Source organism: Brachyhypopomus gauderio, chromosome 8, assembly GCF_052324685.1.
Source record: "Brachyhypopomus gauderio isolate BG-103 chromosome 8, BGAUD_0.2, whole genome shotgun sequence".
Classification (NCBI taxonomy): Eukaryota; Metazoa; Chordata; class Actinopteri; order Gymnotiformes; family Hypopomidae; genus Brachyhypopomus; species Brachyhypopomus gauderio.
Window position 1 is genome coordinate 9432680 of NC_135218.1, and position 18952 is coordinate 9451631.

Genomic DNA, 18952 nt, shown 5'->3' on the forward strand with positions numbered 1-18952 from the left:
CCTACAGCTGATTCCCGACGCCAGGGCACGTCTAGTAGAAACGGAGCGTCACAACTATTGCATCGAACGTGCGATTGTGGAATCGAACGCGAGCAGAGCTGCAAAATTAGGCTGCACGAGCAGGCGCACAGGTAAGCAATTATCTTCATGTTTTCCGCTCAGATCATGAATTTGAGAGTACTATTTTCTTATTGTAGTGCTATTTTTTCTGCAACGCATGCATGCATAAGTTATGTTATTAATATTCCATACGCAGATATTGCAACATAACAAGCTTTTTAAATAACAGTGAAACATTCGTACAATTCGGCACTTGAAACCAAACACGATATTTTTCATATAATTTGTTTCGCGCCACTAAAGATCGTCCACTGAATTTATGACACGAACGCGTTAGGCACATAACGAGGGTCAACCAGGACTAGCGCATTGGCCAAAATCTTGGGCTGAATCTTTAAAAGCATCATCTAGACAGTGTTATCATTACTTCATTGAAGTCTCCGTTATGTACAAAAACCTCTAGTACCACCGAAAGCATTTCACGTGTAATTATTTCATTTAATGTGGTTGCACCTCTGCGAATGAAACATCCTTGCAGGCGCCAGCGCAGGTACACCCCCGCACGCATGTCATTTACTGTAATATGGAGGAACCGTGTAAGACCGTTCAAAGTCGCACGGCAAGAGATGTAGATAGCGGCTGCTATTTTAACTATTATATCTTGATTCAGAAAGTGAATTCTAACTGGTAAAGAGAATCCTTTTTTTATTTTCAAAGAGTGCAGTACCTGCACGTCATCAGACACCCCATTTGGAAAGTGCTATTATTCATTGGAAACTGAGGAAAGTGACTAAACTAGGATGTGCTGTATTTCACATTCAAGCTGACATGGTTGTCCTAGACAGAGCTGCTCCAGTGTCGTTCCACCCAGTGCTGCACTTTTAAATACATCAGTCATTCTGAGGATCCTATGCGCCATTAACCCATAGATGCTGAGATTTCCATAGGCTCCCCCAAGTGGGCTTTGTGTAACAGCTGAAGTGAAGGCGTGTAGTCAATGGCGAATAAATTATACCAAGTATGTTTATGTGTATGATCCATCCAGAGGTTTTAACGCTTGTAAGTGTCAAATCAGTTTTGCACAGTTATCCAGCGTATGGTTTATGCATCTAAGGTTAATTAAATTAGAATTTCATAACTGCATAAGTTATATTGTTTTCATCACCATCTTATTATTTTTTTTTTTTCATGCTTGTCCTACCAGACCGTTTGAGATCTGTCACCAGTTGTGCTTCTTCAACCCGTATCTTATGTAAACCCCATTAAAGAGTGAGAACACAAGTGACTGGGAAATCCAAAATAATGAATTTAAGCTCGTGAGATTTTCTCATTGACTGTTGTGTCTATAACAAGCTAATATTTGATTTGGACATTGATGGATCAGTGCTCCAGCAATAGATGTTAGACACAGCTTGAACTCAGACCTGAGTCCAGCAGCGTTGGACGTCCAGGCAGGTATTTTAGTGCCAGTAGGCTAGTGCCTGTGAAATTATTATGTGTGAAGTGACGTCCTAAGTGTTTAGTGTGGTATGTGAAGGGACGTGGGAGAACTTCCCCCCGCCTGCTCCACGCTCTGCCTCACTGGTTGTCTTTGGGATGTGTGTGTTCTATAGCACCCCAGTGGTGGACCAGTCCTTCTGTACAATGCCCTTGGATGATGGAAATGAATGGAAAAAGAAGACAACCGACATCAAGGAAAACTACGACTTCAAGGAAGTCTTGGGGACGTGAGTATTTCTTAAAATTACTCGCTGAGAAATTGCTGACTGGAGATACAGATCTTCAGATGTTGTTCCAGATAACTCCTTCATGACCTCATTATGAATTACATTCATTATTATTTTGACATTAGCAGGTGAGGTTGAGTGTGATCATTCTGTTCCGTTAGCTGAGGAGACACTCTGAAGCTCTTTCTTGAAGCATCATCTCAACATGCGCTAGAGTGCTTGGGTGTGAGAGTGGGTTCACGATCACAATCTGACATGCTGGTTCTAAGATAATGATGCGATGAAAGAGCGTTTTAAAGAAGAGAGATTGAAAGAGAGCCACCCCCCCCCCCCATGCAGCTTCATGCAGTGACCCATGCCCAGAAGCATACCATTGCACAGCACAACAACTCAGTAGTGTGAAAGCATCATATTCTTCACTGTGAAAAACAAGAAAACAGTGAGTAGTTTCTTTTTGGGGGTTTTTTGTGCTTGTTTGTTTTGTTTTTGGGGGATAGCAGACATGTTGAAGCTGAGAAAGTAAAGGCCGTTCCTAGGATCTTATCTGGATTTGCTAATTGGCTCAAGCCAGCAGGTAAAATAATTAGTGAAACTAAGTGTGAACAACAAATACGATTTTTTTTCCTTTTTCTACTTGATCTTTCACAGTTACGGAGAAAATAAAATGAAGATAGTTGGTGTTAATACTGAAATGAATAATAGTTTAAATGTGCACAAAGTGGCATAGATATTTTGTGTTGCATGTGGTTTTAATAGAATTTATGATTCTGTATCTTTTGTAAGATATCTCATTCTGGGCTGTGGGGATAGTTGCCTCATTGCAGTGTTTGATCAGTTAACTTGAAGCCTCCTTTAGCTAAACTCAGCACACTGTCACTCCACAATGGATGTGATGTGTGTGTGTGTGTGTGTGTGTTTCTCCTGAGTGCTCCACTGGCCATCAGTTGCTGCAGCTATATTTACACTGCAAAGTGTGTGGGAGTGCATTCATTTTCTATCACTTTGTGTCTGTACTGTGTGTGTGTGTGTGTGTGTGTGCGTGTGTGTGTGCGCGCGCGTGTGTTTGCCCAAGTGTGTTTGTGTGGGAGAGAGAGTGATGGATGAGAACATAAGAGACAGAGAGAGGTTTTGTGTGTGCGTGTGCTCTGTCTCAGCATGTGTGTGTGTGTGTGTGTGTGTGTGTGTGTGTGTGCGTGCTCGGTCTGAGTGTGTGTGTGTGTGTGTGTGTGTGTGTGTGTGTGTGTGTGTGTGTGTATGTGTGCACTCTGTCTGAGCATGTGTCTGTGTGTGTTTTCATGCCACATCAGGTCTGGCACTCACCCAAACCCTTTGAGAAGCATAAGTTGAAAGGCTGAGGATGGCTCAGTGTGGAGTCAACCACATACCTTTGTCTCATGGGCAAGGCTGGGCGTAGAAGTCAATAGTGTAAAGCTACAAAAACACAATGTGCATATGCACACACACACACACACACACACACACACACACACACACACACACACACACACACACACACACACACAGAGTCATACTGCAGAACTTAATCATTTAGGAGCGTTCACTCTCACCCGTGCATCGGCCGGGCCAGATTCAACATTTGCACCTCTACAGTGCCGTTATATCATGTTTGTTGTTGCCGACACACATCCTCCATGCCCGGTCATGGCGTCTGTACCCTTAACCGTCTCAGTGCTGCTCTCACTACCCGTCTGCCTGCTTGTGCCGCAGACCCCTTAGGGCTGCAGCGTAATGACCCATGCAGAGAGTGCAGTCATCGGTTTCACACAGTGGTGCATCTGGTGCATTTCTGTTGTTGGTGAACCCAGTGAACCGTGCAGAGAGGTAAATGAACAAAGTGTGTGGTTTTCATGCCGTGGTTACCTCTGCCACTGCCAAGACTGGGATGGATCTGCTTTGTCAGCAGAGCAAGAGCAAGAGAGATAGAGATAGATAGAGAGAGAGAGAGAGAGAGAGAGAGAGAGAGAGAGAGAGATGAAAAGAAGGAAGAAGGGATGAATGAGATGAGGTGGTACTAGCTGAACAAGAAACATATAGAGAAAATCATTTATATTGTTAAGCTGGGTTCAGTTGAACTGATAGTGACCGCTGTATCAAATAGAGATGTAGACAGTTTGGACATTTGTTTCGGATACATATTAATGCTTTGGTTCTTTAAACTAACCATTGCTTGCCAAAGGGTTCCGCCTTCTTGAACAACTATATCTGCACTCTTTCCATTTTTCCATGCTGATAATTCATAGAGGTCTCTTTGTCTGTGTGGGCACATCTACACTCACACAAAACATTTCTCTCTATAATCCCGGAAGCTGCACCGTGCGGTGTCCTTTCCCACTGAGGATCACCCAGAGATATCACAGCTATGGCTTTCCCAGAATCCCTCACCAGCCCCCTTCTAAGGATTTCTCTCAACTGTATGTGTTGACAAAAATCCTCTTACTTTTCCTAAAGAAGCTCAATCCAAATTGGTTTAACCATGAATTCAGCATGTGGTGTCATTTGTTTTATTGTAGAAAGATACAATTCTCTATCAGCTAATCCTAATGTTTGTTGTGGTTTTAATATGCAATAATGTTGAAAGACCCAGTGTATCATGTAATTGTGATCCACTGTCTATGATCTAGGCAGTGATGAAATCTTGGCATAAGGGATTATGATCAATGTGAGGTAATATTGATATATGGATGTGATAATATTACTCATTTTTATGTGGAACAATACAGTTTAAAACATTAAACATAATGTTTTTTTTTATTTCATAGTCATGTGACAGTCACAGAATTTGCCTCAACATGAGATGTTAGGCTAGAAGCACTTCCTCTGTGAGGAGCATTTTAGTAAACAATGTTACATCTTGCAGAGCTCTCAGATTTCAGACGGGCCTGACATTGTTGTTTTGTCCTGTTGTACCAGTCACAGGACTGGGTTTGTTTACAGAACAATTATCATTTGGTCATAGAGAACAGGTTTCCTTGGTGACAAGAAGACAGAGTTTTCATAGGGCTATAATGGTAGCTGTAGATACCAAAGAGGGCTATATTGTGCTAGACAAAATGCCATTGCTAATATGGTCTGCAAGACCCCACTGTTAAATGTAGCTCACTTCACTCTGCCAGATGCTTTAAGAAAAACCTATTACAGTAATATATTTCTCAACAATTACGAATCCAAAGACATAGGTAATGAAGTCAAAAATATGAGTAGAATAGATTTCTTATAATATAGTTGGTCCTTTATAGATTGCTACACTATAATGTTTATCCAGGCATTGACTGGGGAAAAGCTTTATCAGTTACAATCAATGAAGTCAGACTTTCAACGGGTTTTCAACTTCTTGCTTTCCATTGATCCACCAGTGAAGTGATGGGTTTATGGGTGGGTATATGGAGGATATGGGTAATGAATATGTACAATAGGTACTTTTGGATGAGAATATTATTTTTTGTAATCACAGTTGGAAACTGTAATAAAAATAGGTTTGGTGATAAATGGAAAAGACATACAGACAGACAGACAATAGATATATAGATAGGTAGATAGACAGATAGATCCATCTCTGCATCTCAGCAAAATGCTTAATACCATGCCTAGTCAACTAGAAAAAGTAAAATGAAATCTAGTTTAATTGTGATGTGTAATTTTGTGTAATTTTACATTTTTAATGTTTTTTTTAAGTGCATGCCTTGTGTTTTCAATACATAACAATGAAAAAGTGCAATTAGTTGTGTGCAGAACAGTGGAATAAATAAACAGGACAGAATGAGATAAGTAGTGTAACATAAAAAGTTTGTGAGCTGTGCCAAAGTTGTTGTTGTATTTACTACCACTTCAGTTCAGATTATTCATGTAGCATAATTTAGATTGGAATAATTCAGTTTGGAAACTCCTCTAGGAAAATATTGGCTCAGTGAAATAAATGGTAAATTGTAGAAATAAAAAGAAAATTGACACCAGACGAGAATCACAGAAAGATCCTCTATATATAGAGGTGGAGTCTATATGACACATAGAGCAGAATCCTCCCACCTGTAGTCTCTCCAGATCTTCCCTCTCTCATTCTCTTAGGAACAGAGACACATGCAGACTCCTCGATTATACTGTCTCACAGCAACAGCTGAACTTACTCTCTATCTCTCTCAGCCGGACGCACACGCGCACACACACACACACACACACACACACACACACACACACACACACACACACACACACACACACGCATACACACACACACACACACACATGCATACACACACACACACACACGCACGCACGCACGCACGCACACACACACACACACACACACACATGCATACACACACACACACACATACACACACACACACACACACACACACACACACACACACACTTTGCTAGCCCTAGGGTAGGGTTTGCTAGTCCAGCAGAAAGATCATTTGAACTTGACCCTTGTGGTTCACAGCTTTTCTATTATATTAATTTAAATGTTCTTAGGAAACACAGTGGGAAAACATGTTTGAATTACTGTACCAAAGTTTGTTTAAGTAGATTACAAATCACACCAATTTCAAGTTTAGATTAGATTATTTGCTTGTGCTAGTTGTCCATAGTGTCCTGTCTATCCCTTTTTAAATGACCCTCTTATGTCAGAGATTATCACCATCTCGTGGGGTGCTGAGGCTTTATTGAACTGTGCTGCAATGAAACAGATCCATTTTGACTGGGGTTGACTACCTGCTGCTAATAGAAAATGAACATGAAAAATGCATCATATCTGATTCCAAAGGTCGAGCAAATTTGATCATATGTCAAGAACTCCATATCGCATAATGTAAGGATAACATCCTGCACCACCATGCAATATAATTAAACAAAGAAATATATAAATCAAGCCATACATAGATGAGTGTGGGAGGTAACAGGACCGTGTGAGTCATGTGGACTCCGTATGCTGATCGATAGTCCCAATTAGCTGTGCTGGTAAACATGAGAACACGGCTTGACTTGCAGTGCTGTCATTGGGTCAGTATGTATTTGGAGAGTGCTATCTTTAATCATCTCCCAACACTCTGTTTGGTGTTGTACGTTTAGGTGTACATGTTGAATCACACTGAAAGTAGACAGTAGATTGTCCTCTTGGCAAAAAATGTCTTTTCAGAATCTCAAAGTAAAGATATTTGTTCAAACATTTGTGTGAGTATATGTTAAGTCCTTGAGAAACATTTCAACAAAGCACCAGCTGGGACATGCAGCTCTGAATTTCAGCCCAGTATAACTGCCCTGGCACAGACCCATTTGGACATAACTTTACTGGATTTGTCCACTGCATTGTGATCAAGCCTTTTGGTGTAGTTACTGTAATGCAGTCAGTATAAAATAGTCAGTATAATAGCATCAAATCCGTAGGCTGGTAATGTTCATAATAGTATATATTATTGTATGTTTTCATATTTGTCCAAGTAGGATTTCTAATCAAAATCACCTTTTTAAATAATATATTTTTCTTGGCTACACTGTGATCTGAAGAGTTCTAAATTATTTTCAGGTGCTTATATACATCCTACATTTGTTACCTCTTGGAGTTGTCTCACCACAGATTTAAAATCATAGCTTTCTCATAACAAGTGTGTGAATAAATTCTCTTGACCTTTATATTACCTGCACAGTAAAAGCACTAGATTATCACATACAGCTTTTATGTGAGATTTTGATAATGTGCAGTATACATCTGGGACCAGTTTAACACTCTAGGTGTTAATTCCACACTGGTGACTTTACTGGGGGAGAGGTGTTATTTGTTCCTGAATTTTCAAAGGCTTCCATAACATTACATCAGTTGAATATATCAGATATGAAAAAGGATATGACCGTGTAATGCAACAGCCGTGAATCAGCAATGTCCCTTCTACGGTCTGCAGGACTGATACTTCAGCACTGATACCAAACAGCCTTGCTGTCTCGGCTTTCTGCCAACGCTGCCCGTTGTCATTTAATGCAGTTCCTGGATCAGCTTCACTCTGAATGTAACCAGCACAGGAGCAACAGCAGAGCAGTTCTCAGGTCAGCCGTCATGGGAATCCCCTGTGCGTGGCTCTTTTGCAGAGGGGCGTTCTCCGAGGTGGTTCTGGCTGAGGAGAGGAACACCCAACGCCTGGTGGCTGTCAAGTGCATCCCCAAGAAGGCTCTGGAAGGCAAGGAGAACAGCATTGAGAATGAGATCACTGTCCTGCACAGGTCAGACACAAGCACAATCTCACAGCACACATGAGCATCCGGCTTGTTAAATGGATGTTTCACAGCCAGACTCAGCTAAATTTAGACTCCACAAGATCCTTTTGGATCCACTTGTTTCTTATGGTGTTGTGCTCTTGAGTACCAAACGGGTAGGCAGATGTGTGTTGCCCTGATTAGGACTGAATTTGAGATGTGTCAAGTGTGATATGAGATGTGTCAAGTGCACCGGTCGCTGGTTTTGGTGCAATGTTGTATGTCTTGGTCAGGCAGCCACACAATGTTGTAAAGTGTTGAGTGTTTCCCGTAAAGCTGGCTGAAAAACTTGACAATACTCATTTAGATACAATTTTGACAATTATGTATTTATTTTTGCAAGAGAAAACTTTATGTTGCCCCTAATGAACCCCTCTTGCAGTAAGGTAATGCAACAAAATTAAGATCACTCTTTATGAATAAACAAACTGTGATAGAGCCATCACGGAGGTAAACAATGTTGGTATCACCGTGAAGAAATGGTGGAAGTGTGCACCGGAAATGTCAGGAGTATTAGAGATAGCCCTATTTTTAGTGTCTCTGTTGCTAGGGCAACAGCACACACAGGGGTTGAGACAGAATGGAGGTTTCCCTCAGTAGTATAGTGAAAGGAGAGGAATACGGAAGACATCGAAAGAGAGAGAGAGAGAGAGAGAGAGAGAGAGAGAGAGAGAGAGAGAGAGAGAGAGAGTGAGAGAGAGAGAGAGTGAGTAAACGAGCACACGTGAGTGCACGAGAGAGTCGGGGGAAACATCGACTGGAGTGTTAAAATGCATGAGAGGGTATTCCACTGTTACTGTGAGAAACACTGTAATTAAGGGGAGAGGGAGTGAGTGTGCTAGAGAGAGCACAGGGGAAGGGAGTATGAAGAGAAAAGGGACGTATTAGGGGCCGTGCTGCATGCCAACAAAGACAGCTGAAAGCGACGGTATTCTTCGGGGAGAGGGAAGGTAAGGGGCACGGGGGAGAAGAACAAGCGCTTACAGCAAACAGATCAGGAGAACACGAAAGCCCTGTTACACGTCTCGCCACTGAGGAGGTACCCAAACCCAGCTGAACTACCAAATTGTAAAACATTTCTGAATTATTTTTAGCATCAAACCTTATTTAAAACTCATTTGCAAGCAAGACATGGTTAAAAAAAATATTGCAGTACAGTGACAACAAGCATAAGAAACAACCCAAAGGGTAAAACAAACAAAACGTGCGTCAAGCCAAAAACACGGCGTACTTTAATGAGGCGGCACAGCACAAAGAGAGATGGGGAGGAATAAGAATAGAGAGGAAAATGAACAGGGATTATGGCCAAACGCCAGGAGCTCAGAGGAGCACAAATGCATACAAATGAATATTCACTCCTGCTCACTGTGGAAGAGCAGGTAGTCAAGGCAGGAGCAGCGTCAGTAGTTATCTGTTATGACCAGAGAGGATGGCGCGTCTCATTGGCTTGTTCATCTCTTATCTCTTCCAGAATAAAGCACAAGAATATAATTTCACTGGAGGACATATTTGAGAGCCAATCACACCTGTACCTGGTCATGCAGTTGTGAGTTCTGACTATATGTAAACGCTGGTCTCTTCAACATCTGTAAACAATGTCAACCCATGGCTGATTCTCTTAGTTTGTCTGCATGTCTTCAGAGTATCAGGTGGGGAGCTGTTTGACAGAATTGTGGAGAAGGGTTTCTACACAGAAAGAGATGCCAGTAAGCTCATTTGTCAGATCTTAGATGCAGTGAAGTATCTCCATGACATGGGCATTGTGCATCGAGATCTAAAGGTATGGATGCTACTGTAGAACCATAATTTGAACCAAAACACTAAAGCCTGTTCAGAACATTTTTAAATAACTTCCTGATCACCTTCTTGCATGGGGATGCAGCCAGAGAACCTACTGTACTGCAGCATGGAGGAGGACTCCAACATCATGATCAGTGACTTCGGATTGTCAAAAATCGAGGACTCGGGGACCGTGATGTCAACCGCCTGTGGAACGCCTGGATATGTGGGTATGAACAAGATCTCTCTGTCTCTCCCTACCTTTCACGTCTATGTATAATGAGTGTTGTGAACGCTCCCATTTGATCAAGCGGGGAGACAGTATCAGCTGTTTTCAGAAGTGCCCTCTGTGCTTGGAGGTGCCCTCTGTAGTGCTCTTTGTGCATGGAGGTGCCCTCTGTAGTGCCCTCTGTGCTTGGAGGTGCCCTCTGTAGTGCTCTTTGTGCATGGAGGTGCCCTCTGTAGTGCCCTATGTGCTTGGAGGTGCCCTCTGTAGTGCCCTTTGTGCTTGGAGGTGCCCTCTGTAGTGCCCTCTGTGCTTGGTGGTGCCCTCTGTAGTGCCCTCTGTGCTTGGAGGTGCCCTCTGTAGTGCCCTTTGTGCTTGGAGGTACCCGCTGTAGTGCCCTCTGTGCTTGGAGGTGCCCACTGTAGTGCCCTCTGTGCTTGGTGGTGCCCTCTGTAGTGCCCTCTGTGCATGGAGGTGCCCTCTGTAGTGCCCTTTGTGCATATAGGTGCCCTCTGTAGTGCACTCTGTGCATGGAGGTCTTTGAGGATGCCCTTATTCTCTTTACAAGTCAAAATGATTCTAGAGTGAACTGAGACAACAAAGGAGAATCAGCACTCAGAACCTCTCCTAGATTTCACCCACTCATCCCTCTCTGTCCCTCTGTGTCCCTTTGCTTCTCTCTCTCTTTCTCCCTCTCTCTCTCTCTGTCTCTCTTGCTTTTGCCCACTTTCTCACAGTCTCTTTCTCTCCCTCTGTTCCCCTCTTTCAGCCCCTGAGGTCCTGGCACAGAAACCTTACAGCAAAGCAGTGGATTGCTGGTCCATAGGAGTTATTTCATACATTCTGTGAGTGCAAATTTAACATTCAGTTAAATTATATGTGCATAACATTTATTTAAACGTATTTAGTAGTTCATGAGTATAGGAGTGTTGTATCTGTGATTTCCTCAGCAATATAGATGAACGGTAGTCTGAACTTGAGAATAAAAATACACATGTACCCTGTCTTCCCCAGGTTATGTGGATATCCCCCCTTTTATGATGAAAATGATGCCAAGTTGTTTGAACAGATCCTGAAGGCAGAGTATGAATTTGACTCCCCATACTGGGATGATATATCAGACTCAGGTAATCTGTCTCCTCAGCATTACTGTGACATCCTCACTGAATTCCAAGGTTTAATAACACATACAATCCAGAGTTTATGACAATATGCACTGTACAGCTTGACACAAAAGCTTCTCTTGTATGTTGTTCTCTTCATAGCTAAGGACTTCATATGTCATCTAATGGAGAAAGATCCAATGCTGAGGTACACGTGTGAACAGGCCTTACAACATCCATGGTAGGAGTTCAAGTCTCTCTATTTTAAAAAGATATTACTTTAGTTTTACTACTTTGAAATCTTTGCAAAAGTAATTTAGCAGTCTGTGTCATTGTCCCTCATTGTCTCTTCCTGTCTGTGTCTGGTCTTGAAGGATCTCGGGAGACACTGCCCTTGACAAGAATATCCACGAATCTGTCAGTGCTCAGATTAAGAAGAACTTTGCCAAAAGTAAATGGAAGGTGAGTGTGTCCTTATGTTGTTTCTTTCCCACAAGGACATCTTCCCAGTTTTACAACTGTAGATTCACAAGAAAAACAATAGAGCTGATTAAAGCGCTAAAGTACTCTACCATATATTATATGGGTAATAGTAACATTATTACTGATAACACAATATACCACAATTTTATATTTTCCAAAACGTCAAGGGTAAGCTTAACATTAGCACTAAGCAAAAAAAAAACTTTGTCATTATTTAATCCATAACTGGATTTAGTTTTGTGTCATAGATCACCATTGCAGTATCAGCCTCATACTTGCATGAATCATTTTGTCTGCCACTTGGCCCGCGGCTGTGTTGCTGACCCCGTGTCACCTTGTCTTCGTTAACGTGCAGCAAGCCTTCAACGCCACAGCTGTGGTCAGGCACATGAGGAGACTTCAGCTGGGCATCACCCTGGAGGGCACTAGCCAGATCACCTCGACCAGCCCCTGCCACAGACATCTGCTCCTGCCCGCCAAGGAACAGCACCAGGAGGAGGACGATGAAGAAGACGAAGACGAGGAAAACGGTAAGGCCGAGGCCCATGTCTCACAGCAATCCAAACATGTCTAAACAAAAGACTTTGTCCCCTCACTTTAGTTCATTTTAATTTACAGCACCATTTCTAGCAATAAGTGAACTCTCAAAGTGAGGTGATCAAGTATGTTGGTGGTGAAAATCACCTCTCAGGACTGAATTAGCATGCAGAAATTATGATTCTTGGGAGTAGATCACACATTTACTATTGAACCAAAGTGAAGTTGATGTACTGTACATCAGTGGGAAGAATAAAAAATTAGATGGACCCTAAAACAAGCCATAAGAATACATAAGAAAATACAAAAGGAAAACAAGCTCATCACTGTAGGATTAGGGTTTAGGCCTTTAAAAACATGACTAACTACATGATTTATACAGATGAACACAGAATATTATCTGATTTTAGCAAGACCTACCACTGGTTATACACAAAATTTAATTCTACTTTAATGTGCTTTTAATTTGTGAGAATTGATATTATCACAAGTGAGAATTTGTTTACTAAAATTATTGATTAATGAGTTCCGTCCTTCTAGTTGCTTCTCTGAACCCAAGAATTAGGGCTCATATAATCACCGTGGCTGATCTTAAGAGTCGTGAAGGGACGTGTTGGAGGCCTTAGATGTGAAAGCTGGAGTTATGGTGAAACAGGACGAGGCTGCAATGAAAATATATGTGTAGACAGAAACCAATCACCACAGCACATGACGCTATAATCAAAAGATGCTTTACAGGGGCACTGATTTACAACACCTTATTAAAGAGAGGAGAACCAGGCAACCCATGAATTTCTAGCAGCCAATGTCTCGGCATGATGAGTGTGTGGGGCAAATTCATCAGTGGCTCTAGCTGAGCCATCAGGACTGTAGGTGCAACAGTGAGTATAATCTTACAGACTCCCACCTTTTCTGCTAGGAGGAGATCTAAACCTACTTGGTTCTACAGGATTGACCTTTCTCTTAACAACCATTCAGTGTTCATGGTCTAGAACAGGGGTGTCAAACTCAATTGCACCGGGGCCAAAACTCAAAGCACACTTTAGGTCTCAGGCCGAACTTCTTCTTTGCCTTTTCTATTCTCTGTAGTGTCTGGTCTGCATTCAGGTTTTCAGCTTGTCCTGGTTTTTTTTTTCAAAGTGACATAATAGATCAATGTAAAATGATCTTGGCTGGATATAATTGTATTTTGGGCCGGATATGGCCAATGTGCCTTGAGTTTGACACCTATGGTCCAGAAGGTCAGGAGATTGGACTTAGGCACTACCTCAAAGGTCTGGAACAGGGCAGAAATCTCAGACTGCACATCCAAAATACTTGGTGGAAGCAGGAAACTGACCAGCCACTGATGAGTCTTGGAGAGGGGTAGTTTAACCAGGACCTGTGCGTATTGGCAGGGGAGATGTACGTTAAAAAAAGCAGACGTCAGTTTCTGCATGGGGTGATTACAAGTGTGACCATCAGGTGCTGTTAGGAGCAGCGGCTGTGTCATGTAATAAGTGACCCTGGAACAGGAGAGCAAAATGATGCATAGAGCAGACACATGAGAAGCCACCCAGGAGCAATTGCTTGGTGCTTCCATGTACTAATAGGACAGGCCTTAGAAGATCAGGGTCAGAGGAGTTATATGGGTAGAAAGGAGACTGACGCAATGGGCTCAGAGCAAAAAAATAAGCCACACACTGTATACATACGTATATACGCTTATACACACACACACACACACACACACACACACAAAACATCAATACCCAGTACACAGGAGGTTGGTCTGTTTGGTCTTTGTTCACCAGTAGGTGGAGCTTGGCTCCTCTAGTGTTGCTGCTAATGCCTTTATTGACTGTGCTCATATACTGAGCCTGTGCAACCTGTGTAACTTGTGTAACCTGTGCACTGCCTGGACTGACTACAAGAAAGCCTATGATCCAATGCTTGGCACATGGATCCTGGAATGTTTGAGGGAGTATAACATCAGCAGGAGTCTAAGAGCCTTCATCATGACCAACAGCAAAAGTGACCATCGAGTGTAGGAGTTCATCTCCAAGAGTGTCTACAGCTACTGGCTATGGAGGGTAGAAACTATCAGCCACTTCCTCTACAGGGATGACATCAAGCTGTATAAGAAAAGTGAACAGGTCATTGACTTGCCAATCCACCTCACCAGGGTGTATTGCAAATACACTGGAATGTTATTTGGACTGGGTAAGTATGGTCAGATGATGACAAGGAGAGGGATGGTAGTTAGATCCGAGGAGATCATACTACCAGAAGGTAGCATAAAAGATGATGAGAGCAGCCTCACGTAGCTTGGAATCCCACATGCAAATGAGGCCACAGAGAAAGCTGCTACAGCCAAACACCCACAAAGAGTGAGGCAAGTCCTGAGAAGTCAGCAGAATGGGAGGAACAAGATCAGGACTATCAACATCTATAATCTACCAGTCATCAGATACTCATCTGGCATAATATGCTGGACAAAGTAGAAAATAGAAGCCACTGACTGCAGAACAAGGAAACTCCTCATAGCACACAGAAGGTTTCATCCCAGATCAAGAACTCTTGAGACTGTTCACTAAGCAGAAGGAGGATGGCTGAGGACATCAGTGCCACTATCCAAGATGAAACATCAAAAATCCAGTAAGTATGCCAGGAAGATGGCCAAGCGTGTTTAGTATCTCAGACAGCAGAAACCCGAGGTGGATGACAATGAGAAGGAACGTGAATCATCATGGGAGGATAAACCCATATACCACCAACAGGAGATATGGAGAAATTGTATAAATGGCTGGAAAAGGCTGGATTGAATGCACTAATCAAGGCAGCACAGGAACAAGTTATGAACAAGATCAGTAGATCTACTGGGATCTACCACACCACACTACCAGGACCCCAGATGTAGATGTAGATGTGCATAGATGCCCGTGAGACAATCCAACACATAACAGCAGGATGTATGATGCTAGCAGACAAAGCATACATGGAACACATGGATCAGCTCCAGCAGATCCCAAGAACAACATCAGAGATCCAGAAGAGAGTAGATCTGGGAACAACAGTCCTAGAGGACTCGAGGTTGAATGAAAAAGGAAATTCCTGGTGGAGGGCACGTGGGGAAATTTTATATAAGTAAATATTTATACTCATGCTGAATTTAGACTGTTTGTATTGATTAAGATTCTATTGATTATGTTACATTATCTCTTTAATAACCTGCAATAATAACAAAGTGATTAGCTATAAGCATACCTAGAAAAGAAACAATATCGCATGCCCTGAGATACATATGTATGTTTATAAAAATGACAATATGGATGGCCATTGCAATGATACCATCACTGGAGCCAGGGGAATATTCCACAAGAGTGGAAGTAGGAGTGACTTGCATTAAAGTAAAGGGACTGTCATACTTACCAGAAAGATTCCCTACAGGCTCTTCCCATTTAACATAGACTGTATCACCTACTCAACACAGGAGAGTGTTTAACACACTGAACTGCTTCTCTTTCATGCTGCTGTGATATAATATAGAAATGAGAATCTCTCACTTAACACTTTTAAATACACCTACAAAGCATCTCTGAGGAAAAGATGCATCCTGGGAAAGCGTCATGGGTCAAACCACACATATGTCATGAGAAAGTAACCCAGTGTTAGTCGTGTCCTCATCAAAACAACAGGCGAGTGTGTGCTCCAGTTCCATCAATTTGCCATCAATTACAGCTCTCAGACTGGCCTTCAGAAATGAGATTTTACTACTCACCATCACTACTCTGAAGGTGTTGATGTGGAACATTTTTTAACGACCCCTTTCCAGTGAGACTCCAGATCCTTATCTAGGTGGGACCGAACTGTCCAGTGAGGAGATATCTCAGATAACAGAACCTTCTCAGCATTGGTAATTCTACCAGGGAAAGCCTCAACCTATCGGGAAAACAAATCCACAATCACCAGTACATATTTGTAACTTCCACTAGCTGGAAGAAGTCCAGTTACATCAGTTTGAGTATTTGTCCACATGCATGATGCCCTGGAGACAGCTTAACTTTTTATTTAGTGGTACTGTTTTCAGGTAGTGAACACAGGTCATGGGCGTGACAGATTCTCTTTTTCTATGACCAAAAGTAAGTTTGCTGCATCACATGATGTTTTTTTCAGTCCCAGCTGATGGGAAAAAAAATCAATGATGGAGGCACAAGCTTCAGGCAACAGACATTTACCAGCTAGCCAACAGTGTTTCTCCTTCCCTAGACCAGAGCCTAACTGTCCCCACTGCTGCAGATTATACAAGGATGAACGAATCTCCTCAGTGCTGGGAGTATATGAACGGAAAGGGCAGCTGCTATTGTTCCTAATGGGAATGTCCAGTGTAGGTTTCTAGCTGCCAAATCAGCAGCATTGTTTCCTAGTGCTTCAAATGCCTGTATTTAATAACTGAAATCATATGTGCAGGAGCCCTTTCACACAACTTAATTGAGTAGGTAATTATTTGTGAGCTACGGGGGAGTTCCCTACAGTTAAACATTTGCCCTCCTTTCACACAGGACCATAATGATGTACTACATGAAAGGCGTAAGCACTGTCTGTGTTAACTCTATGCTTCCCTGTCTGTTTCAGAGCCCAATTTAGTGTCTCAGTCTTCCCCTAGCCTACCACATAGAATTGTTCGTTTGCAGAAATGGTAGGTTCTCCCTCTGGTTCCTCTCACACATCTGTATGTTAGGTCCAGATGCCCTCCCCTTCTTTACAGCCTCCCAGTCAATCAGTCTGTCCAAGCAGAAACTGGAGCTGTATACAAAGATACACAACCAAACCCAAAGGCAGAACTGAGTACATTATTTCTGTGATGTGTCCTTGATGTGTCCTTGAGTCCACTGTCACCACCACATGAGAAGAGGGGACAGCAGTCTCCCATTTTGCACGTCATTGTGAAGACACTGTCTTAGGAGTAGTATTAAAAAGGAGACACAGGAACCAGTGGTGTGTGTGTGTGTGTGTGTGTGTGTAGGCGAAACTTCCCATAGCCTGTTAGAGTACTCACAGCCTTCAGTGTCCACCAGGGGCGGACTGGGACAAAAAATCGGCCCTGGCATTTTTGGACCAGACCGGCCCACTCACACTCGATAACGCTTTTCACACTTTTCAGTTTTTTGAATGTGTATACCAACAGTTTACACTCTTTAAAACCATGTACCCTAAGCCATGCCATGAGTTTACAGGAATTAGTGAGAGTGAAATTAAATAATTTTTAAATCATTAAATACTTTCAAAAAGTTTTGTTTATTAACAGTATGAAAATGCATATTGAACCACTCCATCACAGTAATGAATGCAGCATTCATCCAACTGGGTGTGCCTATGTGTTTCAGGGAGGAAGACAAGAGAAAGAAAGAATAGAGATGAAAAATAAAGGATCAGATGCTAACTCTTCCAAGAGTAGTACTCAATAAATTGTGAACTTACCCAGTCAAAAGAATGAATGTATGTTTTTTTTTTAATCTCAACATAAGGAATTAATTATTGTTGTTTTATCAGAAAAACAGACACACAGCTGCATTGGCATAATACTGGCAAAAAAAATTGTCATTGTAAAAAATAAGATTTTCTTTAATTAGAGCCTACATTTTCTTTAGCCAGCTAGGCTAAATGCCCCCAAACACATCCAGGCGAAAAAGTAGCTAAACCTAGGCTTACAAGTTAAACAATCAATGGCCTAATAACAAAATCAGAAAACTGCCCAGTAACTCAGTTTAATTGAATGGTGGCTTTAAAAATACACCTAGAAATACTGGATTTATGAAGATTTGTGAAGAGGCACACAGCAGCATTGGCATATGGCACAGGCAATAAACAAAATTACCATTTTAAAAAGTGTAATTTCCTTTAATTTCTGTACATTGTCCCTAAACACCTCCATAAAAGCTACCAAACATTTCCCCTTCCTACCAAGCATAGCCTTAGCCTAGCCTACTACTCACCCCACAAATATTAATAGTATAATAATGAAAATAGAATGCTGCCTGCTGAGTGACTTAGTACTGTTTTTGTTGGTGAATGGAGGTTTTAAAAGTGTTCTCACATTTAAGACTATTTAGTTCAGAATGGAAGACATAAAAGTACTAAAATAGGCTTATTTTCTCATACAGTCAGTGTACACAAAGTCTTATAATAGAGGTAAGGACGTTATTCACTTATTTTACCTTTTGCATTTACAATACAAACTAACTCGGCCATAGAACATTAGCCAAAATGATTTTATTGATGTTTTATCAATTTATCAGATTTGGCAAAGGGTTTGGTTGCTTAACCCTACTCATTTATAGCTGCTCTGAAAGGAGTCAGGTTTACCGCACGTTCAGTACATGTTTCTGTCCACTGGCCACCGCCACCACTGTCATCGGCCACGGGAGCTGATGAAGGCCCTGCTGTGGCAAACATTTGAGTAATTTTTATACATTTGGCAGCGTTTACTTGAAGTTCAAGCTTCTTTTTTGTCGTAGTTTCTCTGCACCTCCTTTGCGCTTTTTCTCCATCTCAGATACTCACATACGTTATGTTAATCAATGTTAGATTGCACTACGCACCGGCGCATGGAGGAGGGGGTGTTTGATGATATGATTGGTACAGCTCTGTGTCAGTAAAGAAAATAACCAATGGGCTGCATACCAGCGTGTTTAAGGACCGGTAAACTCTCGCGCTGACTTTTTTTTGCCAAATGCATTATGCAGGCAGCAGGAGCATCGCGAAAGGTGTGTTAATGTGATTCGCCAGAC

General features: G+C 42.0%; 1 protein-coding gene across 1 annotated transcript in view; it reads left to right on the forward strand.

Annotated features, from left to right (window-relative positions):
• The window catches only part of camk1a (calcium/calmodulin-dependent protein kinase Ia), a 23961-nt gene continuing 5009 nt past the window's right edge, over positions 1-18952 (forward strand). Inside the window, exons 1-11 of the mRNA XM_077014280.1 lie at positions 1-131; positions 1674-1787; positions 7890-8021; positions 9526-9600; positions 9696-9834; positions 9937-10063; positions 10829-10904; positions 11074-11186; positions 11325-11403; positions 11537-11624; positions 12001-12175. Of these exons, the coding sequence (XP_076870395.1) occupies positions 1705-1787; positions 7890-8021; positions 9526-9600; positions 9696-9834; positions 9937-10063; positions 10829-10904; positions 11074-11186; positions 11325-11403; positions 11537-11624; positions 12001-12175 (1087 nt within the window). The 5' untranslated portion in view covers positions 1-131; positions 1674-1704. The remainder of the gene's footprint in view (positions 132-1673; positions 1788-7889; positions 8022-9525; positions 9601-9695; positions 9835-9936; positions 10064-10828; positions 10905-11073; positions 11187-11324; positions 11404-11536; positions 11625-12000; positions 12176-18952) is intronic.